The sequence below is a fragment of the Mastigoproctus giganteus genome, chromosome 8, assembly GCF_048544385.1.
Source record: "Mastigoproctus giganteus isolate SK-2022 chromosome 8, ASM4854438v1, whole genome shotgun sequence".
In the NCBI taxonomy this organism is placed as follows: Eukaryota; Metazoa; Arthropoda; class Arachnida; order Uropygi; family Thelyphonidae; genus Mastigoproctus; species Mastigoproctus giganteus.
The window spans coordinates 121100694-121118791 of NC_143582.1; the positions used below are offsets into that span (position 1 = coordinate 121100694).

Here is an 18098-nt window from a genome sequence, read left to right on the forward strand (position 1 = left end):
AGTGTACACATATGGTCTTTTGTGATGAGATTCTGAACCCATTAGCCAATATTCAGAATGCAAGATCAATGGCTTTTTGGTTGCCTTTCAATGACCCTCATATTGCATGAATGACAAAATATGGTAAGTTTTCAATGTAGAGGGCATTGTTTAGAATTGGTGGAAGTTGTTCTGTGATAATTTTGATTGTAAAAAGTGTTACATTTAGAAAAGATTCTTGTGGAACTCCTTGTTGGTGTGGACCCTACATGAACTTGAAACTGATGATTAAGTGGGAAGGTTTTAATACAAACAGGAAGGTACAATCCCCCCTCAACCCTAAAACCAAAGTTATGGAAGTTTTGTAACAAGCCAAATCAGAAGGCTGTTATTACTATTATTTTTTTTTTTTTTTAGGAGCATTAGCAACTAAGGCCATATTGCTCCGGGGATATGCAGTGGTCATTCCCTGACCTTTCCGCACCCTCCATATTTGGTGGTCATGGGCTCGAACCCCGGTCTAATCAAGGACAACTGCTTATATCATGGACAACTTAAACGTGTGCTACACACTGCTGCTCCTGCCCACCTGGCTACGGAGGCACCCACAAGGCTGTCATATGCTTTATTGATATCAAAGAAAATTGATACCAGATGCATGAATTTAATAAAAGCTTCATAAATGTACATTTGTGATGCCATACTGCATCCCGGAAAGAAGATCTTTTGTTTCCAAATATCATCCAATGCAAGCATTAACCATTTTTTCCAGAATCTTGCAGAAACAGCTTGTCAGAGTGATGGAATGACAGTTACTTGGATTTCTATGGTCCTTTCTTAGTTTTGGGAAGACAATAACACAATTGCCTTCTTCCAAGAGTCTAGAAATTTTTTTCAAAGACAACTTCTATTTAATAAGATTAGAAGGTGATCCTTAGATTATGTTGAAAGACGATTTATCATTTCAGTGGATATCATCTGGTCTCACTGCTCATGAGAGAATGAGTGCTGCTATCAACTCTTCCCATGTAAAGAGCTTTTATGCTTCAAACAGTTTTGAAAAGAAGTTTAATGCACATTTCTCATTTTTATCTTTTAGGACCAAGGACTCTAGGGAGAATGATGTTATTACAGAGATTTCTGCAATGTTTCCATTAGAATATTTGCAACTGCAGTTGGATCTGCAATTGGACATCCATTGTTTGGATCACTGAAGGGCATGGTTGTTATTTTCCCTTCATTTTCCAAATCATATCCCAGACAATTTTTTTAGTTAACAGACTGGGGAAGATAAAGTGGATCCAGTTATGGGAAAGATAAAGTGGATCCAAAATTCCTTTGGCTGGGTTTTCATATGTAAAAGTGCTTTAGCATGTGCAAGTTTAAACGATATTAAATTTTTTGTGATGGAATATCATTTGAGTATCCCACATACCTTGTTTGAACTTTCCTTGATATTGTTCACTCTGAGTTCAACTAAGATTTTGGAAATAGTAGACACTGTGTAGATGTTTTGGGAATTGTAACTGTTGTTGCACGAACTTCTATAATATATGCCACTGCATCATTGAAAGGTTCCTGGGTGACTTAGCATTAGCATTAGTAGAGGCATTTGATGCAAGAAAGCAAGCTTATGCAGCATCAGCCAAAAAAAAAAAATAAAGTAAAATAAATAAATAAAAAATAACCACTTCCACTTCACCCCTCTGTTCATTCGAAATACCTGTCCAGCTGAGCCTTAAACTTATTTAGGCTATCAACTTCCACTTATGATGTCAAAGTGTGCTAGCTGTTCAAAGGTGTTCCTGTCAGCCTTATCAAACTTCCACTGTGATATTCTTGAGGGCTGACACAGACTTCTCTCAGCCAAAATAGATATCATATGAAAGTGATCAATCCTGTATGGGATGTCTTCAACTTCCCATGAAAATAAAGGCAAGAGAGGGGGGGGGGGGGAGCAGATACAGAGATCAATGGCAGTAACATACAAATAGACACATGAAAAAAGGTGCTTACTCCCGCTCATTATTTTCAAGCATGTGCTCTATTATACGGCACCTCCGATTAGTGTCTGCACTACCTCACAGGGAACTATGTCCACTGAGATCCCTAATAAGAGAATAGGAGAAGGCAGCTGTGTAATGAAATCATCAAGGTTTGTCTGGGAGATGTTGATCCCAGGAGGAAAATATACTGAAAAATTGTTAAGATTGATTAATTGATTGGTTTGGATTTTATTGGCACATTAGCAAGTTGTTAGGAGAAATCCTAAGAGAGGTGAATGCCAACTTCATCTATGGTGGCTGTAAGAGGGATTACTAGGAAAGGGATATGATTGCCCACTAGGATGGTGACTCCACCATGAGCAAGTCCATTCCTCATTCTATCTTTGCATACCATGTTGATATTATGTGAGGTAGGCCATCATCTGTCTTTAGATGTGTATCCTGCAAACAAAGGCATACTGGCTTGTGCCTATGAGAGAGGGTCTTGATGTCATCAGTAGTCCATCAGAAACCATGGCAATTTCATTGTATGAATTTGGCCATTATTTGGTGGATATGTCAGTCAGTCTAAAGTGCTGAGGACTTGTTCTTCTCAGTCTCTGATTTTTCTTTTTTTGGGGAAGTATGGATGCTGTCCTGTGTCCATTTCTTCCTCTTCAAAGAGTTCAAAGACAGACTCATCAGGAGCCACCTTTAACATCCATCAGAATATTTTTTTCTTGTGCTAATTCAGTTTTTTATGGTTTCCTTCTACCACCAAGTTTTGATAAATGGGGTGCAGTAGGAGGGTACAGATATAGGAGTGACAGATTGTGAATTTTTGTGAACTTTATAAATGGAGTGTAATTGGAGTAAATGATATTTTGGGTGAAATGGTCATTTCAGTTCGAGTTCTGATAGAACATCTCCCTGCAACCTTCTGGCACATACATACTTTTCTCACTTCCCGGTATGATATGTTCTGTTATGTCTTCTCTATATTTATTTTTCTTCTTTCTACCTCTGGCATGCTCATGAGTATGCAGTGTATCCCCTCCCCTTTCCTGGCAGTTGATAGATGTAGGTTTGGGGCTGAACATACTGTAATTTTGTGCTCCTTCACCATGAAAGAGCAGCATGACAGGCCACTTGCGAGCATCCATATTTCTAATGGTTAAAACAGCATAGAAATCACCACATGCATTAGAAGCTGGGTTAAATAACAGCTGTTATAACTGATATATTGCATAAAATTTCATCATTTCACAAAACAAGGTGAAAAAATTAGCACAATTCATTCAATAGGTAAAAAATCTGGGGAGCTAAGAGATATAAAAATACCCCAGGGGCTCACATCTGGTGAGTATGGGCTTGGCACACCCAGGGTCCTCAGCTGGATATCATCATTCTTCTCTTTCTTGGTGATTTCCTTCTACTTCTCTCTCTCTCTCCCCCCTCTCTCTCTCTCTCTCCCCCCCCCTCTCTCTCTCTCTCTCTCTCACACACACACACACACATACACACAGGGTAACTCAAATTTTTTTTTGGCTGGTGCAGCATAAGCCTCAGGCTTCCTTGCACCATATGGCTAATAATAATAATAATAATAATAATAATAATCTCTCAGAATTGGTACATAGGACAAAGTATTAAAGATTCACTATAAGAAAGACAGTCTGTATTCAATTTTATTTGAACTACTTTAATCACACTCTAGGTAAATAAAATAAATAATACTGGAGACAACTTAGTGTGAGAATCAAAATAAGTTACAATGTTCCTATCTATAGATAAGTACCTCAACAAATAAAATCAATAATGTAAACATACCACTTTTCAAATGGTTAGCTGCTAGAATGTTATGATTAACAACACTGGTTTAGTAAACATACCTTCAGCCAATGTAAATAGCTAAACATTTTTCTCACATGATCTGCATTATTTCCTTCATTAACAAAGTCAAGCTCTAAGGGAAGATTTTTCTTTGTCTCTTCTGCTAGCCACATAAAGGTGAATTCAGGAAAAAGCCAAGCAACTAAATGAACCAAAAGCTGAAAATGTGCAATTACAATTAAATTTTATCAAATACAGTCACCAGATATATTATCATTACAAAGCGCAAAAGTAAAATATTTTTATTTTTTTATGTCAACTGAACAATTCTTACATAGGATGCACCAGTAAGTGGAGAATTCATAAATCATTATCTTGATAACAAATGCTGTAAATATGGTAAAACACACTGCCTATACCTCGATGTGAAACAGATCAAATTAATAAGAGATAATAAAAGTGTCAGTTCCAATATCCAAACACACCTGGACATGATGTTCCAACTTCTCAAACACCTATAGCATGATATGCTTACTGCTGCAATATCTTATAAAAAGTTGTTCTGTATACCTGTGATATTATGAGACTTATTTCCAAATTTTTTTTTTTTTTTTGATTGCATCCTAATCAGCACTCCAGTTCATTCCATATCTGTTTAATGGGGTTCAGATTTGTGCTTTCTGACATTCTATCTATAAACCAGTCCTATATTAATCACATTATGACATGGAGCACTATCATGATGATACTGACAGAGACCATTTCCATAGCACTGCCTAAGTTTAGGCAGCACATAACTGTCCAAAATGTCCATGAATAACTATGTTGGGCCCACAGTGACTTTGTACACAAACATGGTATGAAAAATTTTGTACCATGTTTGTGTAGCTATACTTTTTTTCATACCATGTTTGTATAGCTATATTTTTCCAATTTAAAAATAATAAATATTGCATATCAAAGGTGAATATTATACTGGGAGAATACTAAAGCTTGAACTCTATTCAAGTTTTAGTATTTAATCTCTGTTTAATTTTAACAGAGATTAAATTTTTAAGCTTTACTGTTTTTTGGTTTAAAAAATACATCTGAGTACATGACAAAGAGTTAAAAGCCTTAAATATGAGGAAGGGGAGAGTCAGCAAAACACTCAAAAAGTAGAGAATACCAAAAATATCATAATAATAAAAAAATGAGAGGAAGAAGCAAGCAAAAAACAAATACTGAATACAGCATTTATTTTTAGACATAATCACCAAAAACAGTGATATAGTTGTTTCACAGCATAATAAAATTCTGAAACCTACTGATAAAAAGATTTATCACTGTCATACACAATAACAAACATTGTTTTCTACCTCTTCATCAACAGAAAAACACTTGCTACCAAGATGTGTTTAAGTGAAAATCACCAGCAGCAAGGTCAGAAGTTTTTCCCATGTGAACTGTGATATTTATACAGTCGAAGCTCTATATAGTGACCCCCTACGGTAGTGGTGTCCAACCTTTTCCTGTACAGGGGCCATATTCAAAGTTAGATTTGTTTCATGGGCCGCACTGAGTGATTCAAGAAAAATTGGTGTGTTACATTTTCCATCTCTTGCTACATGTAAAAGGAAAGTTTCTATTATCATGTTACCATTTTTTATTTTCAGGCTATATATAAAAAATGCAAATTCCCAACAATTTTATGTGCAACAAATCTATGTCAGTTGTTGTTGTTACTTTTGGCACAAGGGCTGCTCAGGCCATATTGCGCCTATCAGCGATGTGGATGATACTCATGATGACTGTTTTGCAAACAGTCAGAACTGATCATATAAGTTTATCCGTTTTATAAATGAGAAAAATTCTGTGGGGTTGGCATCGCTACCTATGATATGACAGAGATTCAAAGATTCTTTAAGATTAGGAAGAAAACTGAATGAGAGTTGCCGGGCATGCGAGTATAAGGTGCATTCAACAAGAATGTGCTTCATTGTGAGTTGAGAATTGCAGTGTGTACACTGAGAAGGATCATTGCCTGTGAGGAGAAATAGGTGGGTAATGTGACTGTGACCAATTCTTGCTCTGGCTAGTATTACTTCTTCCTTTCTGTTTTCCCAGAAGCTAGAGGCCCATAACAGTGGATCTGGTTTTATTTGAAAGAGCTTATTATCTGATTTATTTTGCCATATAAGTGTCCATTGTTCCTTACATATTCTTTGTATATTAGATTTGTAGTCAGCATATGGAACGAGAGCACATGATGAATCTGAATTAGAAGGATGTTTGGCGGCATAATCTGCACATTCATTTCCAGATATCCCAGTGTGGCCTGGGATCCAGCAAAAGATAACTACAAGCTGGCGTTCCTGAGTATGTATCAACATATATCTTATAGTTTTTATTAAAGGATTCTTTGGTGAGGAGGTGTTTTGTAGAGTTATAAGTGCACTCTGTAAGTCCGTATATATTATACTCTTTTTGATGGATAGATGGAGAATATTTTGTAGGGCAAGCTTGACGGCGAATAACTCAGCTGTATAACTGCTGCATTCGATGGGAAGTGATACAGAGATGGTGTTAAAAGGGAAAACTGCTGCAGCACCTACTCGACTATCAGACTGATCCATCGGTATATATTTTTGTAAAAAGAGGATAATTCTCTGTGTGAGCAGTATGGAGTTGTTGTATATTGATATTTGCCAGGGAATGCTTCCCCCAGTTTAGGAAGTAATTGTCGCAGGATGGTTTAGTATAGGCCCATGGGGCGACTGAACAGGTTGAATCTTAGAGGACGTTTTCGAGATGGACATTCCAAGTTTCTAATAGCGCTTGTAATCTGATACCAGTTGGCTGAACTGCACTGGGTTTATTTCTATAAAAAATTTTAAACTGTGGATCACTAAGTATAGGCCAAATTGGATGGGTAGGCATGCTTCGAATTTTAGCTGCATAATTCAGAAGTAACACCTTTCTTCAGAGACAGAGTGGAACTTCATGGGCTTCAATATAAAGGCTTGGTACTGGCGATGTACTAAATGCTCCTGTAGCAATCCTGAGGGCAGAATGTTGAATAGGTGCAAGGCGTGTAAGCACGCTTTTCCTGGCAGAGTCATAGACTGGGGCACCATAATCAAGACGAGACCTAATTAGAGTTCTATACAATTGAAGCAGGGTATAGCGATCTGCACCCCATGTTGTCAAAGAAAGAACTCTGAGTATATTCATTTTTTTCTGGCAAGTAGTCTGCAGATATTTGATATGTTCTAAGAAATTAAGCTTACTATCAAAAATGAGGCCCAGGAGGCAAATACTTTTCTTGACTAATATAGGATGATTCGTTAAGTGAAGCTCTGGTTCAGGATGCATCTTTCGTTTGTTACAAAAAATGAATGACACTAGATTTCTGATGTGATAGTCGGTATCCATTCTGTGTCATCCATAGTTCAATATTGTTAAGAGAGATTTGTAGTTGCCTTTCGATGAAGTTCATATTCTGTGAACTGCAGGAAACAGTCAGGTCATCGGCATAGAGATATGTGTTTACAGGGACCGGTATGCATTTGGTTATATTATTTATTCTTATTGCAAATAAGGTAGAACTCAGAACTGAGCCTTGTGGGACTCCTTCCTCTTGTATATAGATTTGCGAGAGGACTTGCCGATAGCGGACTTGAAAAGTTCTATGCTGAAGGAAGTTTTGTATGAAATATGGTAAGTGGCCTCTGAGGTGAAGGGAATGTAGATCTTTCAAGATGCCAAAACGCCAAGTGGTGTCAAAGGCCTTCTCTATGTCAAGGCATACCATAACGAGATGCTCGTTTCGGATAAACGCATTCCTGATGTTCGTTTCAGCTTTGACCATGAGATCCAGGGATGATCGATTTTTCCTGAAGCCAAATTGACTATCAGATATTAAATGTTTGGAGTCAAGATACCAGGTCAGTCGGCGGTGTATCATTTTTTTCCAGGGTTTTACCCAAGCAGCTGGTAAGAGAAATAGGTCTATAGTGGTGAGGGATAGAGTGATCTTTCCCTGGTTTGGGAATTGCCAGTACATAGGAGTGATGCCAGCATGTGGGGAATGAATGTTCAGTGAAAATACGATTTTAGAAAGTTAGCAGCAAGGATAATGCTTTGTTATCTAAGTGTTTAAGCATTGTATAATACACTCCGTCTGGACCAGCAGCACTGTTCTTTGAGGTATATATAGCTTCTTGAAGTTCAATCATAATAAGGGGCCGATTATATGATAGACACGATTTGGTTTTGAAGTTCAATCGAGATTTTTCAGCTGAAGCTTTAATCTTCTGAAATGACTGGTCGTATGCGGTCGATGCAGATAGCTGTGAGAATACAGAGCCTAAAACATTTGCAATTTCTGCAGGAGTACACAGCTCCTGTCCATTCCAGTTGAAAATTGGGGAGGATGGAGGAGGAAATTTGCCATTTAATTGTTTTATTTTTCTCCATATTATTCTAGAATCTGTATTTTTATTAACTGAATTTGCAAATCGGACCCAGGAGTCTCTTTTTGCTTTCTTCCTGATATGGCGAGCCTTGGCTCTGAGTTTTTTATAATTTATAAGATTATTGGTAGTAGGATGTTTGCGGAATATATTCCAGGCTCGGTTTTTTTCTTTTTTGGCACTCCTACAGTCCTCATTCCACCAATAATTTATGGATCTACGGGAGCTTGACTGTGACTGTGGAATGGCAATAGACGCAGCTGCTAGGATTTGTTTAGTGATATGGCTGGTGACTATGTCAATTGGACAAGATTCAATGATCTGATTATCAAAGGATACATGATAAGTATATTTTGCCCAATCAGCCTTGGAAAATTTCCATTTCATGCAGTTTTCTGAAGTCACAGAGTGTGAAGTTTGAATTTTACAGATTAGTGGATAGTGGTCACTGTTCAGTGGATCATTCAGAGCTGTCCACTCAATACAACGAAAAAGGATTGGGGAGCAGATGGATAGATCTATTGAGGACTCAGTTCCTGTTTGGAGATGGATGTAAGTTGGTGAACCAGTATTTAGGATGGATAAATTCTGCCTGTCAATGAGCATTTCAATAAGTTGTCCCCGTCCATCTGGACTGGGAGAGCCCCACAATGGATGGTGTCCATTGAAGTCGCCCAATAAACAGAAAGGGGTTGGCAACTGCATTATTAGATCTTCAAGTTCATGAATAGTGCAAGGCTGAGTGGGCGGTAGATATATGGAAACAAGTGTTATAGTGACTCCAATTGCTATTCGCATAGCAACCGCTTCAATAGAGGTTTGCAAAGGAATACGTCTGCAAGGGACTCGTGAATCTATGAGAATAGCAACCCCATCGTGAGCTTTATTTGTAACCGGTCTATCTTCTCTGAAAAGAGAATAATTTTTGATCGAGAGAGATACCTTAGGAGTTAAATATGTCTCCTGTGAACAGATACCAACTGGATTATGACGTTTAATTATTTCCTGGATGTCATCAATATTGCTACGCAAGCCTCTGCAATTCCACTGGACCACGTTATTCACTGTTTAGATTTAGATGAAGGAGCTGAGTCTGTCTGTTTTTTAAAAGTCTGTTTGCCGCGGTCAATTTTAATTTTATCTCTTTTTGAGAAAACTGGTCTCTTGTCTATTTCATCTTCCGGATGGATCTCCAGAATGGTTTCTGTTTCTTCCTGACTGGGGATTTCATTGGTATCCATAAGGACGGAGTCAACTATATTACAGGATATTACAGGGGCTGCATGGACAGCAGGTGGTATGGTGATTGGCATGTTGTTAGCCCTGATTGATATATGTTGCTTTGATGATTGTGGTGCAGAAGAGAGCAAGGATCGAGCCCATTCAGAAATAGAGATGTTTGGTGGAATTGATGTGTCAGTTTGGATGGATACTGAATGAAATTTTTTAGAGGCTTCGGCATATGTACGTCTAGGCATCTGTATTTGCAGTTGCTTTCGTGCTTCTGGGAACAAGACTTTGTTTTCTATTTTATATTTCTGGTTTTTTTCTCGTGTTTCCACTGTTCACAATTTTTGGAGAAGGCTGGATGGTTGCCTTTACAGTTGGAACAAAGAGAAGACTGGGCATTACAATCAGCTTGGGTATGCTCTTTAGATCCACAGTTTGGGCATACTGGCTCACCTCGACAGACTGTTTGTGAGTGTCCAATTTTCTGACACTTATAACATCTTATTGGGTTCGGAATATATGGACGGATGCGACAATGCAAATACCCTGCTTTCACTAACGAAGGTAGATTTTGTGAGCTGAATGTTAGTATGATGCTCCAAGTTGGAGTTAGCTCGCCATCTTTTTTCATCATGATTCTTTTGGCCTGTGTGACTTTCTGATCTGCAATTCCTGAACAATTTCCTCCTCTGAAACATTCATTAGTTCCCATTCTGAAATTACGCCTTTGGATGTTTTTAGTGTGTGAATTCAAGTCAAGGGACACCTTGACTTGAATTCCACCAAATGAGTTGAGTCTAAGTAGAGACTCAGAGTGTTTAGAACTTGTGGTCTCTACAAGCAGGTCGCCAGATTTTAGTCGCCTCACCATTTTCGGGGAACCAGCTACGTTCTCAAGACATTTTTGAATGAGAAATGGCGATAGATTGCCTAAGGGCTGGTTTGTCAGTGAATGGAGAATCAGAAAACTCGGGTGTTCAATTCGAGGAGTATCCGTCTTCAGTCTCTTTGGATTGGTAGAGTCGATATCAGGTTGATGCAAATCCGTATTATTCAGATTTGCAGTCTTAATCGGGGGGAAGTTGTCATATACCATGTTTTGCTCCTTTTGGCCCTGGGGGTTTGCTTTACCTACCAGGTTTCCGGCCCCGCCACGGGGATGCAGGAGCAGTGCCACTAGGTGACCAAGCGGCTGAGTTATTTGATTAGTACTGTTAGAAATAGAAACAGAAAGGTGGCTTCCCTTTCTGGGCCTTTGCCTACTTCTTGTAGTGCGAAAGTGCTGCAGTAATTTATAAATAAAGAAAACGGTAGTTGGAATGAAATATAATTTGTTCAAAGGCTCTTTGGATATAACGCTTTTTGGAACGCACAAAAATCACTTGGTCACGGAACGCTTGGCACCCGGGGCCTCTATGTCAGTGATTTATTTTTTAGATTTTAGTAAAATTATAAAAATATGGCTTACTTTTGTTTCTTAAAAAAATACTTTACTTTTGTTATTTTTTAAAATACCTTACTTTTGTTTTTTTTTTTAAAATACTTACTTTTGCTTTTAAATGCTGACTTTAAAAGAAAATTTACAACCTGAAAATGATCAGGTTATAAATTTGAAGCATTAGCATTAGTAGAGGCATTTGATGCAAGAAAGCAAGCTTATGCAGCATCAGCCAAAAAAAAAAAAAATAATATTCTTATTATTTCAAAAAAAATAATAATAATAAAAAATAATAAAATAAAAAAAATAATAATAATAAATAATAATAAAAAAAATTGCAGATGAAACCTCCGTAATCATCTGCAAAATTGGACATTAAACCTGATATACCTTCATCGATATCATTGATAAATATAAAAAAACAACAATGGGCCCAGCACCAAACCCTGGTGCACTGCACTAATAACATTAGTCCATTTTATACCACTCTCTGCTGTCTCCTACTCAACCATCCCTTTATCCATTGCAACAATTTGCCCTTAACACCATACTGCTCCAATTTGTGCATCAGTCATCCAGGTGCAACAGTATCAAAAGCTTTCCTGAAATCCAGTATATGATATCAAAATTATATTTTGCATACAGTTCCTTTGTGACTACATCATAGTATCCAATCAAATTGTTCAGACAACAAACCCATGCTCTGTCTGAACCATTACTGCAGTCTTGTTTAGATGATCCTGCAAAGCTTCTTTAACAAGTGACTCCATTATTTTCCCAGGAAAAAAATGTTAAACTAACAGGTCTATAATTATTTGTGTCACCTTTTGAATCCCCTTTGTGAATTGGGGATACATTTGCATATCTCCAGTCCGGAGACCTCCCCTGAATCTAAGAATGCTCTCATAATTATGGCTAAGGGTTTGCTTTTACTTCCCTTCCTGCCTCTTTCAATATAACTGAATAGATTCCATCCACCCCAGGTGCATTTTTTATGTTCAACATCAACAATTTTTCCTCAAATATGCTCTCTGTTATTACAGAATCATTTAGATCCCTGTTAGAGTTTAGTATACTTCTGTCCTCCCCTTCCTTACAGAATTCCTCATATGTGAATGTAGATACAAAATATTCATTCAGTTTGTCACCTATATGCACAGAATCGTCAACGGTCAATCCATAAATATCAAGTGGACCAATCTGATTCATTCCCTTCCTTCTAGAGTTTACATGAGTAAAGAAGTCTTTGTTGTTTTCTTTGCATCCTTTGTCAAGGATTTCTTGTGATCAGCCTTTGCTTGCTTAACTTCCTATGTAACTTGATTACAGACTAGTTAATATCTGGCATAAGCTTCTGTGTCACCTGAAAATTTAATATGCATCCCATGCATTTTTCTTCTCTACCACGAGCCTCATTAGTTCATCTGACATACATTTAGGTTTAAACCTTGAACAGTACTTCTTAGTTGGTATGAAAAGCCTGGTAGCTTCTAAGATTAATTACTTAAAGAATTTGTTGTTTTTAAAATCGTGAGTTGATCCCACTGTATAGAATTAATAAATTGCCTGAGACTAATGTAGTCACCTTTATGAAAGCCCATCCCTTTACCCTTGATGGTAGTTACCCTCTTTAAGTAAATCCTGCCTCCGTAGCCAGGTGGGAAGGAGCAGCAGTGCATAGCACACGCTTCTTGATTAGACTGGGGTTTGAGCCCATCACCAGCAAATACAGAGGATGTGGAAAGGTCAGGGAATGACCACCGCATATATCCTGGAGCAATATGGCCTTAGTTGTTGCTCCTAAAAACGAAATAACAAACAATAAGTAAATCCTACATCAGTAAACTGTGATCACTGTCACCTAGTGGTTCCTTTATCTGCAAATTCTTAATGCATGAATAATCACTGCTGATAATCAGATCAAGAGTAGTACTGCCTCTGGTTGTCCCTTGAACATGTTGCTGTAGAAAACAATCCTCCAATAAATCCACAAAAGTCTTGCTGGCATGCGAGTAGCCAACCACTAGTTCCAGTCAATATCTGGAAAGTTAAAATCCCCCATAAAAAGACATTCTGATTTACTAGCCAACTCTATTTCTCTGCACAACTGTTCATTGTATCCATTAGAGTCATTAGGCCTATAACACACTCATGTCAGTAATGAACACTTTTTTCAAGAAAAGGGTGAACAGAAAGTGGACATGGAAGAGTCCAAATGGATTAACAACTAATGAAATCGACTTCATCCTCACTAACAGAAGATATATTGTGAATGATGTTACCGTCCTGAATAAGGTAAATGTTGGAAGTGATCACAGAATGGTAAGATGTACACTTGATATAGATGTAGGAAAAGAAAGGAAAAAACTGACTCGAGTAAATAATACAAAGGTCTTTGAAATAACAGAGGAGGAGAAAAAGCAGTGTGTACTGGAACTTAAGAACAAGTTTGAGCTTCTGCAGACTGCTCAGGACCAAGATATCGACGAGGAATATTACAACTTTCTGAAAGTGATAAAGCCCAAGAAACCTATAGGGAAACAGAAATCCAAAGAAGAAAAAATTAGTCAAGAAACACTTGTCATGATGAACCAAAGACGACAAATGAAGAGCAAGAAAAACACTGACAGGGAGAAAATTGAGTATACTGAGTTATCCAAAGCCATTAGAAAGAGACTGAGAGAGGACGTAAGAAGATTTAACACAAGAAAAGTAGAACAAGCATTAAGGGAAAACAAAGGATTTAAATCAGCAGCCATGAGCAGTAATACAGAAAGACAAATGATACTGAAACTGAAGAATAGCGATGGTGTACTTATAAACAGCAGAGAAGGCATAATTCAAATAGCAGAAGACTACTATAGAGAATTATACAAGGAGCGAGGGAATGATACCAGCAGTGGGAAAGATGGATTGCAAAGTAGCAACACGTACGACATACCCGATATTCTTCCTGATGAGGTAGAACATGCATTGAAGAAAATGAAGAATCGGAAAGCCCCGGGGGAAGATGAAGTTATTGTAGAGTTGTTAAAATTGGAAGGAAGAGACATAACACAAAAACTGGCAAGGCTCTTCACAAAGTGCATTAGAAAAGGTGTGATGCCTAAGCAGTGGAATAATGCAATCATAGTTTTGCTGCATAAGAAAGGAGATAAATCAGAATTTGGAAATTATAGACCAATTAGCTTGTTATCCCATATCTACAAGTTGTTCACAAGGATCATTACTAACAGATTAGAAAGAATACTTGATGAGAATCAACCGAAAGAGCAAGCTGGCTTTAGGACAGGATTCTCAACTATGGATCACCTTCACGTAATATCACAGCTAATGGAGAAAGCAAATGAATATAAAACACCATTATGCCTGGCATTTGTGGATTATGAAAAGGCATTTGACTCCATACAGCATAAGGCAATGTTTCGGGCACTGGAAAGACAAGGCATAGATACTCCATATATTATGATTTTGAAGAAAATATATGAGAGTGCTACATCCTTTATTAGACTAGACAAAGACAGTAGCAAATTTAAAATCGAGAAAGGAGTTCGACAAGGAGACACAATATCTCCGAAGCTGTTTACTGCTGCCCTTGAGGAAGCTTTCAGAAGATTAGACTGGTCGCAGAAAGGAGTCAATGTGAACGGAGAGTACCTAAACCATTTACGATTTGCAGATGACGTTGTGGTCATAAGCCACGATCCCAAAGAATTAGAGGAAAATCTTAAATCACCACTCATATTAATTTCTTAAATCAGTTATGCACAGTTAGTAAGGATTTTGGACTAAAGATGAATATGGCTAAAACAAAAGTAATGATGAACAAGTATGCCACAGAAAGGGAAATAATGATTGAAGGAGCAGTAATTGAAAAAGTGGAGTCATATACTTATCTGGGACAAGTTATTAGCTGTAATAATGATAAATGGCTGGAAGTCAAGAGAAGAATAAATTTTGGATGGATAGCATTCAGGAAATATAGTCACATACTGAAGAGCAATATCCCAGTTTGTCTGAAACGTAAAATAATGAATCAGTGTATAATCCCCACCATGACTTATGGAAGTGAAACTTGGGCACTCACCAAAAGAATGGAAGAGAAGCTAAGAACTACACAGCGAAGAATGGAACGAATTATATTGGGAATCAGACTGTTAGATAAGAAGAGAAACACATGGATTAGGCAGCAAACTCAAGTAAAGGACATTCTTATCAAAACTAAAGAACTAAAATGGTCTTGGGCAGGACACATAGCTCGAAGACATGATGACAGATGGACTAAGAAAATAACAGAATGGTACCCAAGAGGAGCTAGAAGAAAACCTGGAAGACAAAGGCGGAGATGGATAGATGAAATTCATGAGTTTTTGAGTAGTAAATGGATGGCCAGTGCTCAAAACAGAAGGAACTGGAAAGTTGCTGGAGAGGCCTTCATCCTGCAGTGGATTGAAAATGGCTGATGATGATGAACACACCCATACTCTCATTTTCCCCTTTCCCAGTGCTTATGTCACACCAAAGTGACTCAACATTGCACTGTCCACCAATGTCAACTGGATGCATTTCCGTAGATTTTAGGTGTTTCTTGACTAACAGCATAACCCTTACTCCCTTCCTATGTCTATCCTTTCTGTACACATTGTACTCTCCAAATTCCAATTCTGCACTGCTTATGTCTGTGTGACACCACGTCTCTGATATCTCAACAATATCTGCCTTTGATGTCTTCACCAGCACTTCAAATTCATGAAATTGATTTACTATACTTCTAGCATTGGCGTACATGCAAATATACATGCACTTGTTCTTACTTTTACTTACCCTATCACAGCCCATGCATTTACTTGATCAATGCTGACTCCCAACAGTTCTTGAAAGCCCCAGCAATGTGCTCTCTGTCTGCTGCTTATTCCAATAGAAGCAATGCAAGGATCACTTTCACCTCTGACTGCTGCTACTGTTGATCTTTTAGTCTGTGAATCTCTCCCCCAAGCTAGCAGTTTTCAGACCCACCTAACACTACTGCTAACAGACTTTTACAGACTTTTAGTCTGTAAATTTCTCCCCCCAAGTTAGCAGTTTTCAGACCCACCTAACACTGCCTCTGTAGCATCAGCAAATATTTTTGCACCCTTTCTAGGCACCTCCGTAGCCAGGTGGGCAGGAGCAGCAGTGCGTAGCATACGCTTCTTGATTAGACCGGGGTTCGAGTCTGTGTCCACCAAATACGGAAGATGCGGAAAGGTCAGGAAACGACCACCTGTATATCCCCGGAGCAATATGGCCTTAGTTGCTAATGCTCCTAAAAACCAAATAACAGCAACAACAACAGCACCCTTTCTATTTAAATGTATCCTATCCCTGTAGAAACAGTCTCTCCTGTTAGCAAGTACAGACCACAACGAAAAAAATTCTACCCCATGAGCCTCACACAATCTGTCCAGGGCCTAATTGATTGACAAGGCTCTCATCATATACTCCCTCATATCATGTCTGGTCAGATTTGCAGACACTTTCAAATTTAACCTTAACTTGTGACTTTTTTTCAACATTGACCTGTAATTGTTAAGTAAGGTCATTAGTGCCAACGTGTACAGCAATATCACTTTTTGTGCCCTTAAAAGATGATATCTGCTCTACAACAACATCATCAACTTTTGCCCCTGGCACACATACCCCGGTCCTTTTCCACCTATCCTTTTTTTGCATAATATATCCCCCATCTCCCTGACAATAGAGTGACCGACAATAACTAGCTCCTGTGGGACCAGCACATTCTGCCTTGGAGATTGCTGCTTTGTTGCCTGATGCACAGGAGTGAGCTTTGGCATTGAGTTTGGCAGCTGAGAGCTTGATGAGCCACTCATATTAATTTCTTTGAGGGACTATACCTACACCTCAAACTCTCATAGACGCCCATCAGAACATTGAGTTGCCACAATTTCTTCACAGTCTCTGCACCTAGCACATACAAAGACATCTTCCTTGGCTAGATCATGTCCTGTTCTAAAAAAGGTCTGAAAACATTTCACATATCGCTCATTTGTTCAGACGGTGATGCATTGGGGAATCGCCCCCTTCGGTTCTCCCGCAAGCCACAGTACTACCGCTACTTTGTGCTTGCTGCTTTGCTGCTCTAGTCTGGGTCATGATTCCATTTAAGTACAATTTAATTAACAATGAATTTTAATAAGATTAATAAATTTTACTGATTAACTGATAATACTATAATAAGTTAACAGATTTCTAAGACAGGGCTATGTAATACTCTATCTAGTTTTACATTAAACCTTATGCTATCAAGTTCGGGATATACGTTATGTTATTCCGTATCGATCTAATATACTATAACAATGGCGACAAGTTATGAATGGTAAAACCTATGGACACAGTATTAACTTTCAAAATTGCTATCTAAATTCAAATTAAACCAAGGAGCATAACTAGAACTATAAAGCTACTACAAGAAAATAAATTAATGTGACAATTAAGTCTATAAAACGGCTAAATATTTATAAAAAAACTTTGCATTTGCCGGAGCTGCAAAATCTTGTCCGACACTTCGATTTGGGCTCGGGTCAGAACAAATAATCATAATAAATTGCTATTTGAAACATTTCAGACTTTTTCAGGCTATTTCTTACATATGTTTAATATTTTTTTTTTTTTTTTTATGTATTTAAATTCTTAACAGTTTTTTAGAAAAATGTGTATCATTTGTCTGTTGACACTTTTAATTGACCAATAAGGCGCACTTCACCAACATCTCCAAAATTCCCTGAAAAAGTAGCCTTTACACTTATTACAGTATTAAGTTTCAATTTAGGTTACTTCGAGAGTATGTTTAGTTGTACGTGTACAGTATACTATACAGTATTTCTTAAAAGTCTGATGCCATTAATCCCTAGTTCTACTACATCTGAGATTTTGGGTTATCCTACTTTCAATCCTTAGAACTTTCACCTGTAACGTTTTCTAATTGCTTGTTTGCTGAATCCAATACTGACCAATAATTTAGAAATAAAGGTAAGCTGAATGCTTACACATCATTCATACAGTGAGAATTGCCAGTGACAAAAGTGACAGTCAGTTCTAACTTTTTAATTTAATTATTAATAGTAACAGGTGTAGCCCTCATCATGAATTTATTTCAATGAAATCAAAGTGAAATTGAAA

At 37.8% G+C, this 18098-nt stretch overlaps 1 protein-coding gene across 3 annotated transcripts in view; it reads right to left on the reverse strand.

The window, feature by feature from the left end:
• Adck1 (aarF domain containing kinase 1) overlaps positions 1-18098 on the reverse strand; it is a 375938-nt gene that overhangs the window by 164175 nt on the left and 193665 nt on the right. For 2 of the 3 annotated variants that reach the window (XM_090379667.1, XM_090379665.1), the window contains one exon: positions 3857-4015. The exons of the other annotated variant lie outside the window; for it this stretch is intronic. In XM_090379667.1, coding sequence (XP_090235793.1) covers positions 3857-4015 — 159 coding nt within the window. The remainder of the gene's footprint in view (positions 1-3856; positions 4016-18098) is intronic. 3 annotated transcript variants of the gene reach the window in all.